General features: G+C 37.5%; 3 protein-coding genes across 9 annotated transcripts in view; 2 read left to right on the top strand and 1 right to left on the bottom strand.

Annotated features, from left to right (window-relative positions):
- Nucleotides 1–2,424: 2,424 nt before the first annotated feature.
- Nucleotides 2,425–7,610, top strand: ric3a (RIC3 acetylcholine receptor chaperone a). 2 transcript variants are annotated; one of them, XM_077518342.1, is made up of 6 exons: nucleotides 2,425–2,616; nucleotides 3,826–4,043; nucleotides 4,119–4,188; nucleotides 4,513–4,609; nucleotides 4,828–4,985; nucleotides 5,233–7,610. In XM_077518342.1, exons 1-6 carry the CDS (start codon nucleotides 2,499–2,501, stop codon nucleotides 5,988–5,990), a joined length of 1,419 nt encoding a protein of 472 aa, XP_077374468.1. In that variant the 5' UTR covers nucleotides 2,425–2,498; the 3' UTR covers nucleotides 5,991–7,610. The 2 variants fall into 2 exon arrangements, with proteins under 2 accessions (XP_077374468.1, XP_077374467.1); XM_077518341.1 differs by having other exon boundaries at nucleotides 4,495–4,609.
- The window catches only part of tub (TUB bipartite transcription factor), a 56,868-nt gene continuing 47,200 nt past the window's right edge, over nucleotides 6,463–16,130 (bottom strand). For all 4 annotated transcript variants that reach the window (XM_077518337.1, XM_077518338.1, XM_077518339.1 and 1 more), the window contains 4 exons: nucleotides 11,825–11,939; nucleotides 11,131–11,229; nucleotides 10,841–11,012; nucleotides 6,463–8,162 (listed from right to left, as the gene is read on the bottom strand). In XM_077518337.1, the coding sequence (XP_077374463.1) occupies nucleotides 8,029–8,162; nucleotides 10,841–11,012; nucleotides 11,131–11,229; nucleotides 11,825–11,939 (520 nt within the window). In that variant the 3' untranslated portion in view covers nucleotides 6,463–8,028. The remainder of the gene's footprint in view (nucleotides 8,163–10,840; nucleotides 11,013–11,130; nucleotides 11,230–11,824; nucleotides 11,940–16,130) is intronic.
- On the top strand, nucleotides 9,924–14,932 carry LOC144017092 (uncharacterized). Of its 3 annotated transcripts, none has more exons than XM_077518343.1 (3): nucleotides 9,924–11,670; nucleotides 12,811–12,863; nucleotides 12,937–14,932. In XM_077518343.1, the coding sequence occupies exons 1-3, from the start codon at nucleotides 11,555–11,557 to the stop codon at nucleotides 13,917–13,919; spliced, it is 1,152 nt and encodes a 383-aa protein (XP_077374469.1). In that variant the 5' UTR covers nucleotides 9,924–11,554; the 3' UTR covers nucleotides 13,920–14,932. The 3 variants fall into 3 exon arrangements, with proteins under 3 accessions (XP_077374469.1, XP_077374470.1, XP_077374471.1); XM_077518344.1 differs by having other exon boundaries at nucleotides 9,924–12,404; XM_077518345.1 differs by lacking the exon at nucleotides 9,924–11,670 and adding an exon at nucleotides 12,583–12,600.

Raw genomic sequence — 16,130 nt, 5'->3', positions numbered from 1 at the left:
ATGAAGCTGTCACATGAAGGTCACCAGTTCATGGTCCAAGATTAAAATGGTCAGCAAGCATTGCTTGAGTGAAATGAAATCCCGCTTCGCTGCAGAAATTAGACGCCAATAGTGTTGAGTGTCCTCCTTGTACGAACACTTAACTATAAGGGGCTGTCTATGCCACAAGCAGCCCTGCAGCCACATTGAGTAGTACAGTATTGCTCTTGATTTGGTTTTTATTAAAAAAATAAAAAAAAAAAAAAAAAAAAAGAAAGAAAAGAAAATGATCACACCCAAAATGTTTGAGTTATTTGCTGCACCACTTAAACAGATAAGTGGGTTGTTGTTGTTGTTGTTTTTTTGTTGTTTTTGTCCAACCCAAACATCTATCTGTAACAGTTTAGTTGCTGTGCCTAATTCTGTCTATTTAAGTGGGCAGGTTTTTTTGACACGTCTTTATGTTGCAATGTTGATCTTATGCCCTGATGCACTAATATGTCATCATATGTCAGTTGCATTTTGCTTTATTTTATTTTTCTTTCCCATGTTTTCTGCTTATCTGTACAGAGCTTTGACTAAAAAGCGCACTACAAATAATTTTATTTGTATTTATTATTATTATTATTATTATTATTATTATTATTATTATTATTATTATTATTATTATTATTATTATTATTATTTCTGTCTCAAATCTGACATCATGATATTTGTATTAAGCTAATTCTCACAAAGAGCTGTGAGGCAATTGTGAAAAGTATGCGAACATTCACTTTCTTCAGGTTTTGTCCTCCTTATCAGTATTCCTAACAGCTTTAGCTTCTTGACAAGTATTCTTTGAAATATGCATGTGGAAGTTATTGTCTCCACCTTGGTCTTTTGCTAATAAGTCCCCATGGTCCAACCTACTTGACCTTTGTGCCTTTGGCCTTAAATGAAAGGCCTAACCAGAGCTGACATGGCTTTAAAATGTCCATCATTAAAAAAAAATGCCCAGAACGCTTGAACGATATCACCATACTAGTTGGTGTTAAATCAAGATGAAGTTATCATTATTGTAGTGTTTGTTTCTATTTTTGTGACATTTTTGTTTAATTATGTTTTTCTAATTTAAAGTATGTTGCTTTGGTCGGGTAAAAGTTGGGAATCAAGGTCACTGCAACAACACATATTAGTTGCATGTATTTATTCATTAACCTCTCACTGTTATTGACATCATTCCGTCTATTAAATATTGACTCATATTTGAACTCTGGCAGTAAGTGAGAAGTATTATAATTTGTAATCAAGGAAGTGTTCTCAGTTGCCTTGATTAAACAAAGCATAAACAACACTAATAATAATAATAATAATAATAATAATAATAATAATAATAATAATAATAATAATAATAATAATAATGATAATAATAATAATAATAATAATAATAATAATAATAATAATAAAAGAATATTACTGTTGTATGTTTAATGTGGTGAGAGCCGAGATACAGCAACAGGGCAGGCAACCCAGGAAATTGCCCTCGGTCCTGAGCTGAAGGGGCCCTGGGAGATGGCTGACATTGGCCCATCCTATCAATGACAAAACAACAACACTGCTTTGGACTCCGCAGCGACAACCTTGAGTCCCCGCAAAGGGCCTCCTGACTAGCTGATGCTGCATATCAACCACTACTGTAAAAACTATGTGAGGATTTGGGAATTTCTCTCATGGAGCCCTAGCGATCAGGCTTGTTGAACACATCCAGAACAAAATTAAGCAGACTTATCACTCACTATAAGAAAAAGAAAGAACAAACTAGAGGATGAAGTGGTTTGGTGGCTTCATGATGATTCTTTCCTGGCCCCCACCCTACTAAAAAAAATATTCTAGAGTCATTTGCGATTGAAGAACAGTGACCCCAAAAAAATCATTTTATTTGTACATGAGCCTGCACTGCTATCTGCTGGTGAAAAAGGAGAAGCTCACTCTAGGAAGTGAAATATTCGAATGCTTTTACAGGTCATGTGCTGCATTCAAGTGCCCTGTTGTAAAATTGGGCATCTCAATATAAATTTTAGGAACCATTCATTATGAAGATAAAATACACAACCAATAAGTACTGTAATGCTGAAACGTAAACTGGTTTACATTTAAAATTTACCAGCTATAATAATCCAAACATTTTTGGATATAATATTTCAAAAACTGATGTTTGACACTTCCTTACCTGGATCCCCCTCTCGCACAGTATAATATTAAATAAATAAATAAAATATTTTATTGTTTTTATTTGTTGTTGTTGTTGTTGTTATTGTTTTGTCCATCAATGTCAATGGGCTGCATATGAGCAGCATGCTGTTGAAAATGGCCAGTTGTGTCCCTCTCTGGGGATTAGTTGATAATATTCCATACAGTTTTTGAAGGCTGCTCATATAATCTGCTTTAATCTGAGCAGGACATCACCAGATGAGCGACGACAACGAGAACACTGGATTTACCGTTCAAGAGAAATTGAAATTGTTGAATTAGACAACATGTCCATCACAACCTGTCAGAAAGTGACTCTGATATCATGCTCGATCCTGTGCGTGTCTCTCTTCTTGCCCAGGATGCTTTTACCCACAGCCAAAAAGGAGATGGGACAGCCGCAGGGTGAGGAGATTCATCACATCTTCCATCCGTCTTCTTGTTGTTTTTGCTGCTGCTACCAGCTGTTATATTAGACGAGAGTGTGCCTGGTCTGATCATGTCATTGTTACCTAAAAATGCAACGTTATGGAAAAGTAATTATCATTTTTATCTTTTCTAATAAATGTAACCTATTTTTACTGTTTCAAATTAGGATTGGAATCATATCTTACTAACACACACACACACAAGCCAGTAAAATATCACAAAAATAAAAATAAGATGGTATTTTTCACATTAGTTGGAATGCATAAAATGAAGAAAATCATTATATTTAATGAACTATGCTTTTATAATACATGTATTAGTGCCTCATATTTCTTAAGGAAAAGTGAACCCCATACAATCTAGAAAAGGGGTGTCCAAACAATTTTCATTTGAGGGCCACATACAGAAAATTAGAAGGACACAAGGGGCCACATAATGTTATGAAGAGAAATTGTGTTTCGTCCTAAAAATTGTACAAATAATTTATTTGTGTTTTTCCATATTTAGAAAAAATGCTACAGTATATAAACCACTTTATTTGTGATATGGCAGTAGGGTTATTATAGTTTTGGAATTTTTCATTTGAGTTTTTATTAGTTTTCAGGGTGGTTCTTTTAGTTTTTTATTAGTTTAGTTCTTTAAAGGGGTTGTCTGCCGGATTCACTCAGGAAAATGCACTTTTTAAATACAGGATGTACACACTAACTTTCTCTCAGTCTACACATCTGTGTTTTTGTTAATCTTTTGTGGTAATTTCATCCTAAACCCCCACCTCCCCAGCCTGTATTTTGCCATTTTGTGTTTGTTTTGTAAACAGCGGGACGTTTCTGTGGAAAGACAGTATTTACAACCCTCCAGCCAATCGCAGACCGGGGGCTGGAGTGTCGCAAACGGGGGCGCGCGAACGTGTCGGCTGCGTGACGTCACTCCCGCGGCAATTTGAAAGCACACACGGATTTTTTTTTTTCTTCACTCACTCATTCACACACGTAAGCTTCTGTGAGTGAGTGAAAAAAAAAAATATATTTATCTTTATTTACAGTCCAAAAACAATTTATTTCACCTAATGTCTTATTATCTTTTACAAGTACATGTGATGAAAGTTGAGCATTATTAATAAGTTTTAGATTATAATATTAGCCTGACAAAAGTTTACAATTATTGACCACATGTTATCTTGCGTAGTTGGCCCTGGGTTCCACCCGCCAGGGATGCATCAGGTGTCGCTGCCCGATGACCCGGAAAAGTGGGATGTGGACCCGTTCCACTCAGTGACATACAGCGCTGAGGCCATTGCCAAAGTCAGAAGCATTGGACGTGGTAAAAAATACAATCTGATGGCTCAAGTCATACCCATCTATGGATTTGGGATTCTTCTTTATATCCTCTATATAATCCACAAGGTTAATATTATTATTTTTATTATTATTATTATTATTATACAACAAAGATGCCTAAACTAACATTCTTGTTGACAGTTGACTTGCAAGGACAAGAACACTAAATCAGGAAAGTACAGTGCAAGTATGGGCATGGAGAGAAATATGGGTAAGTGCATTACTCTTTGAAATTCTATATATAAATACAAATGTTCTAATGTTAGATTAATTTATTAGGGTGGGGGGAGATTCAATAACGTATTATATAGTCATTCTAAAAAGTCTACACACCCCTTTCAAAATGCCATGTTTTGTGATACAAAAATTAGGCTGAAGATGTGGTTGTGTTCATAATGAGCCACATTGAATGAATGAATGAATGAAAGAATGAATGACATTCAAACGCATGTTAAATGGCATTTGTCTTTAATAAACTCAGAATTTCCCTGCTTGCCATTATATTTCCGTACGCAAGTGGTTGTTTTTCTCTTAGCAACTGACGATGAGCTTGCCAAACTACAGGAGCGACTACTTCAGTCAGAAAGAATTATGGCGAGGATTGCCTCAGGAAATACTTGTGCTTCTGGGAGGTTAGTTGGATCATACACTCCACAAAAATAAATTCATGTTGGAGCAAATCATTCCTGGAAAAAAGAGAAAAGAAAAAAAAAGAAAAAAAGCTGCTGTTTTATTACAGAAGAGCCGATGTCACTAGTATGCTGTATAAAAAGCTTTACTGCCATCTGTCACAATTGTCTATCAAGAGACTCTGGTGATGACTCTGCTTTGTCCCTCTGCTGCCCCACAGTGGAAGACGCAGGAAAAGTAAGTCAACGTCGACAAAGAAGGAAGAGAAACTCCTCAGGCAGCTGAGGCAGATTGCTCAACTTATGCAAGAGGGCCGCTTGGATGGTGCATCCCCCGAGATGGAGGCCGAGGAAGTCCCTGACAGTGGAGATTGGGAAGGTATACGTCCTCGGCCTCTTTCTTACAACCCACCTATCACTAACTTTGCTTTCCTCCAATTTAAAATGTTTTTTTTTTTTTTTCATGTCCCCTTTAGTGCTTGCTCATGTAAGATTCAGTTGGATCACTCATGGCAGCATAACTCTAACGGTCCCTTTTTATTCCCGAGAGGAAGACACTCTCTTTACAAAAAAAAAACAAAAAACAGATGATATTCTTTGAAAATAAACACCTCTTTTATTTACAGGCTACCCAGAGGAGACCTACCCTGAATATGAAGAACCCAATTACAAATGTGAATTTGAGCATGTGGCCCCAGAGAAGGCCATCACCCAGCCCACTGCTGAGGCCCTGGCAGAGCGGATGGAGCAAGAGGAGGAAGAGGTTGCAGCACGGAAACTGTCCATAGTACAAGAGGAGGATGAAGACGAGGAGGAGGAAGGTGGGGGTGTGGATGTAGAGGAAGATACGGAGGAGGAGGAAGAAGAGGATGAAGAGGAGGAGATAGCGGAAGAAGAGGAGGAAGTGGAAGCTGAGAAAAGACTTTTGCTGGTTCCACTCGCATCCCAGTCTTCTACAAATACACAGCATGAGAGATTAGGTCTGCAAGTACACAATGAGCTACAAGCTCAGATTGGAGGGAGGAAGCATATTAGCTTTAATGACCACAGAGATATATTTCACTACCCAAAAGAAGATACCTATGAAGAGGTGGAGGTGGAAAAGGATGAGGAGGAAGAAGAAGAGAAGGAAGAGGATGGAGACGAAGATGACGGTACAGAGGTGGAAGAGGAGGAGGAGGAACCTGAGGAGGAAGATCCAGTGACAGAGGCGGAGAGACTTCAGTTTAGTACTGCGGGATGTACCAACCCTGAGGAAGAGGCAGAGAAGGAAGAAACTGAGTATTTGACAGTGTTCGCGTTTGCAGAGTGTGACAGTAATGTCCACATAGACATTCCCCAAGAGGTCAGTGGGCTCAGGATGCGAAACAGGAGGGAGACGTAAAGGAATTCCCTTCAAATTTGTCTGAAATCTCTGGTGTTTTCTTGTAAATGTACACAAGTCTGTAAAAAATAAAAAAATATATATAGATAGGGTGGCACGGTGGTTGACTGGTTAGCATGTCTCCCTCCCAGTGCTGAGGACGCAAGCTCGAGTCCAGGCTTCGGCCTTCCTGGGTGTCTGCGTGGGTCTTCTCCGGGTTCTCCGGTCTCCTCCCACATTCCAAGGACATGCAAGGCAGGTTAATTGGGTGCTCCGAATTGTCCCTAGGTGTTTTTGTGAGTGTGGATGGTTGTTCGTCTCTAGGTGCCCTGTAATTGGCTCGCAACAAGTTCGGGGTGTGCCCCGCCTACTGCCCGAAGCTGCCTGGATAGGCTCCAGCACCCCGCAACCCTTGTGAGGAGCAAGCGGTTCAGAAAATGGATGGATGGCATGAGCCTTTGGGTAACGTTTGCAGATTTTATGAAGACAAACATAAACATACTCAAGTTTTATTTGTTCACCTTTGCTGTCATGACCACAGAGTGTCTACCATCACGTCATACATACGGCATTCACTGTACATCATCACAAGCACTAAAAACAGAAAGTGAGAGAAGCAGGGGATTCTTAACACGTACCGAAAAGCAGACTTCGCAGCAAAGTATCAACAGTTTCATAATAGAAATCCAAAATAGTTAGAACACAATTAAGTACAAGAATAGCACATCTGAGAAAGATTTCCTCGTGAACCACAGGAACAATTGTGGTCTCAGAGATTGTTCTTTGCCTTCGTGATTTTTGTTTTGTTTTGATAATGATAAAGTACAAAATGTTGAGAAAGGCAGTCGCCCAGGAGCATTTGCACTAAACTTCTCTATAGAAACGCACAACCTTTTAGATGAGGAGCAAACCCAACTGTCAAGGCAGAAGAGTATAAAAATATTTCAAAGACACAAATAGATGCAATATGCAAGTGTTGAGGTTGTGACAAATCCGTGTCCTTCCTCTTTTACATTTCCCAGAGACGACAGACATTATACTAAGCACAAAGTTACATCTGAGTTAAATATAATGTGCCCTAAAGGAAATAATCTCTGACCAAGTCATAATGGAACTAAGACTTCTATTTGGGATTCTCATTATTTTTGTCATTTGATTCATTAAAACGAGCTCTGCCCGTTTTCTGTTTAGTGAGCGCAAATGACCCCGCACATGTAAGGTTAGCAAGAACAGCAAAGAGCTCACTGTACAGCCAAAGCGCCACCATTGCAGTGAGTGTTCAAAGGCACAAGAAACGATTTACAGCTCTATCGCATCCACTACTGGCTTTAAATTAAAGTGCACCAATATTCTATACATTCACATGTGTGACCCAGTGACACGAAATTGTACGGTACACAGCACAGTGTAACATGCCTTTGCCCTGCTCAAGTCCAATCGTTTCTGTGTGGATGCTTTGTCGTTGATGTGCTTGTAGCTCCACAGAGCCAAAACTGTCCAAAGAAGAACAAAACATGTCATAAATACATAAATAACAAAAATAAATAGCTTTTGACATGCATGTTATTTTCAGTCTAGGAACTCGATAAGTGTTCATGCTTGAAAATGTTTTTTTTTTTTTTTTTTTTTTTTTTTTTTTTTTTTTTTTTTTTTTTTTTTTTTAGCCTTGGGGTTATTTTCGTGACGATACATAAAATGTAACCAACTCCAGAAATGTACAAATATGCAATTAGTCACATTAGTCACAATGTTAAACCGCTCTAGCTAGTACATAAAATGAACAGTGTTCTTTAGAATGTGCACACACTCCAAAATGTTTACATAACAAATTGATTTCATTTTTTAAAAAGTGGATTACTCTTTGTGCTTGATGCCCTTTACCGAGCATCTCTCCTGCCACACACACACATCCACACAGAACTTGAGGCCCACAAAGCATTTTGTGATATGCAGGATGTCTGGGGTACTGATTGTTTTGGAGTTTGGACCAGCCCCAGCGTTGCATGAACAGCCCTTGATGAGACCACACGTGGACCAGATGGCCTCTTTAGGCTGCCGTCTATTCGCAGGCTAACTTGCTGTCAAAGCTGGAGAGGGCGATGGCAAATGCTTGAAGGGCACACATTGGGTAGTTATAGTCCATGGTGAAGACGTCCTCTGCCACACGGCCAAACTGCATCACAATGTAGTCAGCTGAAATGACAAAGAAAGATGATTGCAAATTCAAGTAAAAGGCTGTGAGCTGTTATAACACAGATAACCGATACTACTAGTAGTTTTGATAGATAAAATTTCCCCATAAAAATAATGACAGATCATTTTAAAGACCTACAGTGTATACTAGGAATTAGGGGTGTGAATTGCTTAGTACCTGACGATTCGATCCGTATCACAATTCATAGGTCATGATTCGATTCGATACCGATTAATCTCGATATGAATTTACAAGTCGATTGTTCCGATTTCTTTTTAACTCAATTTAGAAAATAGCATTCAGTAAACTTGTACATGTACACTGTAAGATTTGTATGAAAATGTATTATTTATTGATCTCAAACTTCAGTGTTATAACTGTGAGCCACTGTATTTAACAAACAGGTTGTAACCTTTTTCATGTTAGAACAGCATTGAAATAAAATATTAAGGCTTAATGTTCCATTAATATAACATTCTTCCATGCTTAAGGTGTGAAAGTTAGACGTTTTGTTGAATATTTTTTCATCAAAAATGGATGTTATTTATATATATTATATATTATATATATTTTTATATCGTGGTATCGTGATATTAAAACTACCACAATATCGTTGTTGTCTTGTTCACAATATTTAAATGCAACACATCTGTTATAAAACTCAGGTTGATTTGCATTTGTGCAGTTCTAGCACCCTCTGGTGGCTAGTTTTTTAGTGCAATTTAATTTTCATTAGGGATGTTTTGGCCTTTCTATGTTTAAAATCGTCACTAATTGTCAGATGAAGGGGAACATAATATGCCTGTGAAGCAAGTCAATATGTGGGGGAACTACAATACTGCGTACATTAACAACAACAACATAACATAATAATAATACTAATAACATAACATTGCTGTTATGTACAAAAGCACAATATTGTGGTTTTTTTGTTTTTTTTTTAGTATGAACCCATTATTTTACAATATTGCGACCTTTTTTAAATCTTGCCAAACTCCCCACAATATCATGATAATTATTGTATAGTGAGTTTCATATCATGATAATATCATATCGTGACGTTTGGATATCGTTACATCCCTAGTATATACTGTATCCCAAATGTAGCATTTTTTCATAAAATTACATGAAATTAACAACTATTTTCTTTTATTTTAATTTCTAATTACTTGTTCCTGCTCGATACTCGCCTATACCTCTCTCTCTCTCTCTCTCTGTATATATAAATATATATATATATATATATATATATATATATATATATATATATATATATATATATATATATATATATATATATATATATATATATATGTAATATGAACTCTACATTTAACTTTTGTTCAAAGACGGCAGTGACACAGGAAGTCTGCCAACCTATTTATAAATCAGGGGTGTCAGGCGTATAAAATGTTTAATCGTAATTAATTGCATATCTTCAATAGTTAACTCACGATTAATTGCAAACTGTGAGCTGTTGTAAATGTACAATAGGTTGTATACTATTGTTAACGTAAAAGTGGAAAAAAATGTTAAATAGAAATATGGCTGCGTCTTTTAGTCATTGATACAGTAAATTCATAATAAATCATTACATTGTGTTAAAATTAGGGCTGTCAAAGTTAAAGTGTTAATAGATTAATTAATCACAGAATATTGTCGCATTAATCACGTATTAACGCAGATTAATCGCACTATTTTTTTTGACCGCACTTGAGCCTTGAACGTAACCGCGGATGGTTACATTGAAGGCTGCGCAGGTCAGTGATTAGGTCAATGCACGGCATTTTCTACGCCTGTTGTTCCAAGATGAGCGGGGTGACTCCATGCAGTTGGTGTGCTCGGTGGTAAATTTCGCTTTAAGAAACACCCCGACGGGACTTTAGATAATACAAAAGTAATTTGCATTTAATTAATTAATAATTGCTGAATTGTACCCAGTTTATATGATGCTGTTACCAAGTTTACGTCCGCATTCAGCATATTCTTTGCAATATAATTTCTGAATTGCACCCAGTTGATATGATACTGTTACATTTTGAGTAATACACGCATGCATGCAATTGCGTACATGCATTTAATCAATGTTTGCAAATGACATTCAGATCATAAAATGTGTTGTCAAAATATTACGATAATTTGTATTTATTTTACATTACGCAAGTAAATTAGCTGATTAATCGTGATTAATCAAAATTAAAAAGTGTGATTAATTAGATTAAAAAATTTAATCGTTTGACAGCACTAGTTAAAATTAAATGATGTACGGTACTGTAAAAACAATGTGTGATATTGTTTTGTGTTGAGGTCATTTTTCTGCCACTAGATGGCATAATTGTATTGTAAGACATTGACAGCTCAGTGCATTTTTCTTTTCACATTAAGAGCTATCTAATTTTAACATAAAGTAACTTGTGAAATTCTGCACATTTTTTTAAATTGTAAAATACCACAGTTTCCACAAACACTGCACATGCATTATTATTAAATGAATGCTACATTTTGACATGGACGTGTCTTCTGCGTTGCAACTGGAATTTCCCTAGGGCAGGCTTTTTAAGTAAAGGATCGCGCGTTTAAAAAAAATTAGTGGCATTAAAGAATCTTTAAATTAACTCAAAATTAATGCACTAATTTTGACACCCCGAATATAGATACTGAGGTACAAGAAACTCACGGTCATTGTCATGAATGATTTGGAAATTTTTGACAGAGGCCTGAGTGACTCTGCCGTGGAAGTTGAGCACATATGATTGTGTATCATCATTCCACACTGGAGTTTTGTTATGAAGTTCAATCACACTCTCTGTGTTCTTGTTCTGCCACCTTGCCAGCAATGACTCATGGTCCTATAATAGGATAGAACATGAAAACAACACAACAGTCAGTCAAAAAGCTCAGCTCAATACCAATGTGTATATTTTAGAGGTTGAATTGATCAGCCCATGTGGTTAAAGAGAAACATACATTTCGTGGGCGGATTGACACTCTCTCATGGTCCATGTTCATTCCTGGGATGATAACGCTCATTTTACGAGGTCCCTTAAATCCCAAGACATTGGTTTCCTAGGTTTAAAACATCAAAATGTATAGGCGTCATAATCCAAAACACGACAACAAAACCTATATAGCGGTCACAGAAGCTAAATAAGAGTTTGAGTTACTTGCACCGAGATTGAAAAATGAAACTTTGTAGAGGGTTGGTGCAACTGGCCATGGAATAACCTGTAACTTTTTGGTAAGAATGTTAAGCTACAGAATTATCAACGTTAAATGAACTGCTTTTTAATATAGCGCTTTAACTACACCATATGGTGCCCAAAGCGCTTCACAATGCCTCACCACTTCAACATGATCACCAGGGGTGCCCATCCAACGCTCAATCTCACGGATGGGAGACAACCACTCTACCACTGAGCTATGCCACCCCATGCCATTAGAACCACTTTGCCATCAATGGAACCACGCACAGAATGCAGAATTAAAAAAATGGACCATCAAACACAAGTAAGGCACCCGATAAAATACTTGTTCACTTTTACTGACAGTTCAGTATTGGCAGAGGTCTGTGCCCTACCGAATACCATTGTAACTAAATTGAATCCTCAGAAAGGTTAAAAAAAAAAACAAATAAATAAAATAAAAGACAAAAGGAACTCACGTAGCAAATGGCTGCGAGCTCTTGGCGCATACTGCTGTCTTCAAGGCTGGTGGTGTTCTTCATAGGGTTCAGACCACTGTCGTATACAGTAAACTTGGTCCCCATGAGGTTTGACCTGCAATGCAATAAAACAACCAAGTTCCTTACTACAAATTCATTCCATACAAAGTATTTGGTCATCAATGTTTGGACCATCAAAAGCATGGATGTTAATTCATGTTCCTTGTACGGTATTTATAGAGCGCTGCAATAATGACTAGCTACCACACAAGAAATACATTTATCATCATAATGATGACATCGTGCGTGATGACATAAAGTGCTTTATTCAAAGCATTTAAATTTAATGTATTATTATATGCACTGTTGGGGTGACGTGTCTGTTACAATGACTGATGCTTTGTCCTCCAGTTTTTAAAAGTACAGAATGTAAAAACGCAAAATGGGGTTAACGCACGTGACCTGGATAAGCATGACTGCGACTGGAATAATGCGGAACCAGCAGAAGAACTTCCACTTCGAATGTCCGATGGCTTTGTAACTAGCAAGCTTTTACAAAGGCCAGTTCCTCCAGCTTGAGGTTCGTTTGTGGTTATGCAGCACACATGTATCAAATAGCGCAAGGCAGTTCTGTGGCAGTATGAGAATCATCTTCAAATGAAATGTCATCATGATTATATGAAGGAAGGGTATGACATTATGTGATATCACATTGTTTTGGGGGCGGAGCCTAAGTCTTTGTCACTGCTGCACCGCGAAAACCTCTCCTTAACTCCGTCAGTCAGTCTTTACCTCTTACTTAAAATTCAAATATTTTGTTGTTGGTTATGCTCCACACCTTTTTAAAATTGAATGTAGACATGTATATTTCTATTGATGGTAACTCTTGAAGGATGACACATATTGGTGATAAGTCCTCAAATATGTCAGAGGCAGCCAGAAGCTTTCTACAAATGTATTACTAAGTAAATGCTTGTAATTTCTAGTGATTTTAGCCAAATGGATGGACAAGGAGATGGAGATCACAATGGTCCAAATCGTAAGTACCTGATAACCATGACTTATATTTCCATTGAGTACAAATGATCAACTATGTTTTAATTGTCTTACAGGCCACCATATTAACATTCCAACAGAAGATCAACCGCCGAATGGAGACAACAATGACATGGAATTTATCTTCCTCTTGCATTTTATCATACATCATCATATAAGGGTCTTTAGACAAAACCAAATTGGCTTTGTCCATGAACACATTGTAAACGTCCATATTGAAAATCCCGTTGATGTTTACGTCATTGAAGAGAACGAAGAAAATGAACACCAATCGGATAATGATTTTGAGGCTGAGGAACAGAGAGTAGCCAACCAGGAAGATGAAGATGATGAAGAAGAAGAACCTCAGCCGGGACCATCGAGAAAACGATCTAGAGAAGAGTCTGAGCACGAAGAAGAAACAAGAATTAGGAATCATTCAAGGTGGTGGCATGAGTTTGACAACACTTCTGACAGCAGTGGGGACCTAGATAACGACGAAGAACCTCTCCTTGATAGATCTGGGGGAAGGTCAACAGATCAATTGGATTCCGAGGATACCGAATCGCTTAAAAGTGTGCATGAGCATGCTAAAAACTGTAGTGATGTGGCTGAGGAAGGAGCAGGGTCCACAGATAGCGAAGACATTAATGGACATGAAGTAACGAAAAACTCTCTGCCAGGAACTTCTGAGACGCAGTCGACAGATAAGGCCAGACACCATTTTAAGACAAAAGGTAAGAAATATTTCCAATGGTGGAATGGAGTTGAAGATAACAGCTCGGACAGCGGCAATGAATTAGATGTCGAAGAAAATCCTCTGCCTGGTGCTTCTGAAACTAAGTCAAGAGACGAATCGGAGTCAGTAGAAGAAAAGGAAGAGAATAATTTAAGATTGCACAATGATGTCTCATCGATGCCTAATTGTGTCCACCAGATGGCACGGAACATTAGAGACACTGATTTGATTGAGGAGGGACAAGGTTCCATGGACGACCAAAGTTGTAGTGCACAAGAGGCAGAGGAACATCCAGGACCGGGAACATCAAATATTAGGTGAGGCTTGACAATTTGTGAGAAAATTACTCTCAAATTACTCTCTGCATGATGGATCAGAGAAAATCTCAGGGAATTCAGAAGATAAAAAAAATCTAAATCAATCATCAATCATCATGCGCGAGGGAAGGGCCTTCACGGAGGGCAAAGAAGCGAGGGATGATGACCTGCTGCCAACAGAAAGATTGACAGAAAACAATGGCTAAGGAAGAAGAAAAGAAGTTGCACTACTTAATGACTCGGGCTTTGTGGAGTTGACTTAATGATGCTGAGACTTAGAGATGATTTCAGACTGGGACTGGAATCATTTCAGATGAAGAGGCCAGACCTTGTAGCACAGTCAATGTGGACAGTTGTGTTCAGGTCTTGACCTTTATCCATTGTATATCAATGTTTTACGTGTCAGTCACCTTTGCAGAATTCTAATCAATAGAGAATGGTTACGCACATATTTTTTGTGATTTCAACTGTAGCCCTTTATCGGGCAGCAAACCATACTTGGTAAGTGAATTGGGTGTTCAAAATGAATCCAGCACACTTCACTATGAGGCAGAATGATTTCAGTGAAGAACTATGCTGAGAATTGCAAAAAAAAAAAAAAAACTGTCTCATGTAAATGATTTAATTATAAAATATCTCTAAAAGTCTCTGAATTTTAATGTACAAAAAAAATAAGCGACTTCTGACTCATTTTGAAGATATTGACCATTGTGTTCAAGAAATATGATTTCACTCTTTTTTTTTTCTTTTTTTTTTACATCCGTCGGTTAACACAACCATGTTTTACTCTCTGTCTTAGGGTGAACTCCTTTCAAACAATGCTTGTCCACTTTAAAGTGTAGTTCGGCATACACTTTCAGCACTCTAATTAATTAATCCCTAGCATTCACAATTACAATCACGGTTCCTTTGTTTGGTAGCCTTTTTTTTTTTTTAACTTCTCAATTGATTCTCACTCACCAACCTGTGCAGCTTTATCTCAATAACGCATACTTCACTGCTCAAAATAACGAGAGAAAAAAATAAAAAAAATATTAAATAATAAAAATGTCACAATTTAACAAACAATTGTCTTCCTTTTTTTTCGTTTTTATTTCTAAAATTCACGTTGTCCATAGAAGCAAAATGTATTTTCTTTTCTAGAAACATTTCCTGTGTGGCAATTTCAAACACACATCTAAATTTCAGTTTAAACTCAGTATTTCGTAAATGGTTAAAAGTTGTAACATAATTCATTTCTGATATCCGGTTCTATGTGGCATTGTGCATAATTTTCTCTTCAGACACTTCATAAATTGCCTGCAGTTTTGTTCTACAAAGTTGGATACTACGCTTTCATGGGGTTAGAGCCAGACGACCGATTACATGTCAATCTTGGGGTTATTTTAGGAATTAGCATGACTTCCCCATATTTCCTCGTCATCTCTTGGTAAGAACGATACTTGTCACAAGTGCATTCTTTTTCGCCACCGTAGTGGTGATGACTTACTTAGGAGAGACTCTGCAAGCCACCCAAAGCTCATTGCTAGGTAGCTGGTATGGCGTGACTAGTGACAAGCTTGCCTTGACTACTTCACGGCATTGGTGACATAAGCACCTTGTCTGCATCCAGACCAGCAAAGCTGTTTGGTACCATCTCCGCCAATTGTAATTGAGCAAAGTGTGAATTTTGATTCGCAAACTGTAACCAAGATTGTTTTGAGACTTGTTATATCTATTTATCAGGCTGGAGCCTCCTATGTCACAATTTGGTAAATTTAGCATGAACCCCCCCCCAAAAAAAAAAAAAAAAAAAAAAAAAATCGGTACTATTGGTCAATCCACAGATGTGGATTTTTTATTTATTTATTTTTTTTTCCCCTTTATTTGCCCTTTTATTGACTCTCAAATTATTGACTGTCGCTAAGTGTTGAAAATAGCCCGTTCTCTTTGACAATGCAATGTTAACGGTTAAACAAGAATGCCATTTTTGGGGTCTCCTGAAAAGTGATGAAATTGGAGGTATAAGGATTCCACCCAATCCCAACGATATGGATGTTGAGAAATGGTATCCACGCCTAAAATGAACTGAAAAGATGAATCGTGTAAGGAAATTAGTCTATAAGTTGCTTAGAGAATGAAAGGCTGGATGGATGGATGGATGGATGGATGGATGCATGGATGCATGGATGGATGGATGAATTGTCAATACATTTCAATGTGCAGAACAAGGCTT

Source organism: Festucalex cinctus, chromosome 4 (genome assembly GCF_051991245.1).
Source record: "Festucalex cinctus isolate MCC-2025b chromosome 4, RoL_Fcin_1.0, whole genome shotgun sequence".
NCBI lineage: Eukaryota > Metazoa > Chordata > Actinopteri > Syngnathiformes > Syngnathidae > Festucalex > Festucalex cinctus.
The sequence above is the reverse complement of the archived record's forward strand: the minus strand, read 5'-3'. Positions and strand labels throughout refer to the sequence as shown.

Coding starts and splice junctions, on each gene's coding strand:
- LOC144017092 (XM_077518343.1), top strand. CDS start 11,555: ATGGGAGACAACCACTCTACCACTGAGCTATGCCACCCCATGCCATTA. Junction 11,671..12,810: donor AAATGGACCATCAAACACAA/GTAAGGCACCCG, acceptor TGTAATTTCTAG/TGATTTTAGCCAAATGGATG. Junction 12,864..12,936: donor AGATCACAATGGTCCAAATC/GTAAGTACCTGA, acceptor ATTGTCTTACAG/GCCACCATATTAACATTCCA.
- ric3a (XM_077518341.1), top strand. CDS start 2,499: ATGTCCATCACAACCTGTCAGAAAGTGACTCTGATATCATGCTCGATC. Junction 4,189..4,494: donor GGGCATGGAGAGAAATATGG/GTAAGTGCATTA, acceptor TCCGTACGCAAG/TGGTTGTTTTTCTCTTAGCA. Junction 4,610..4,827: donor AATACTTGTGCTTCTGGGAG/GTTAGTTGGATC, acceptor GCTGCCCCACAG/TGGAAGACGCAGGAAAAGTA.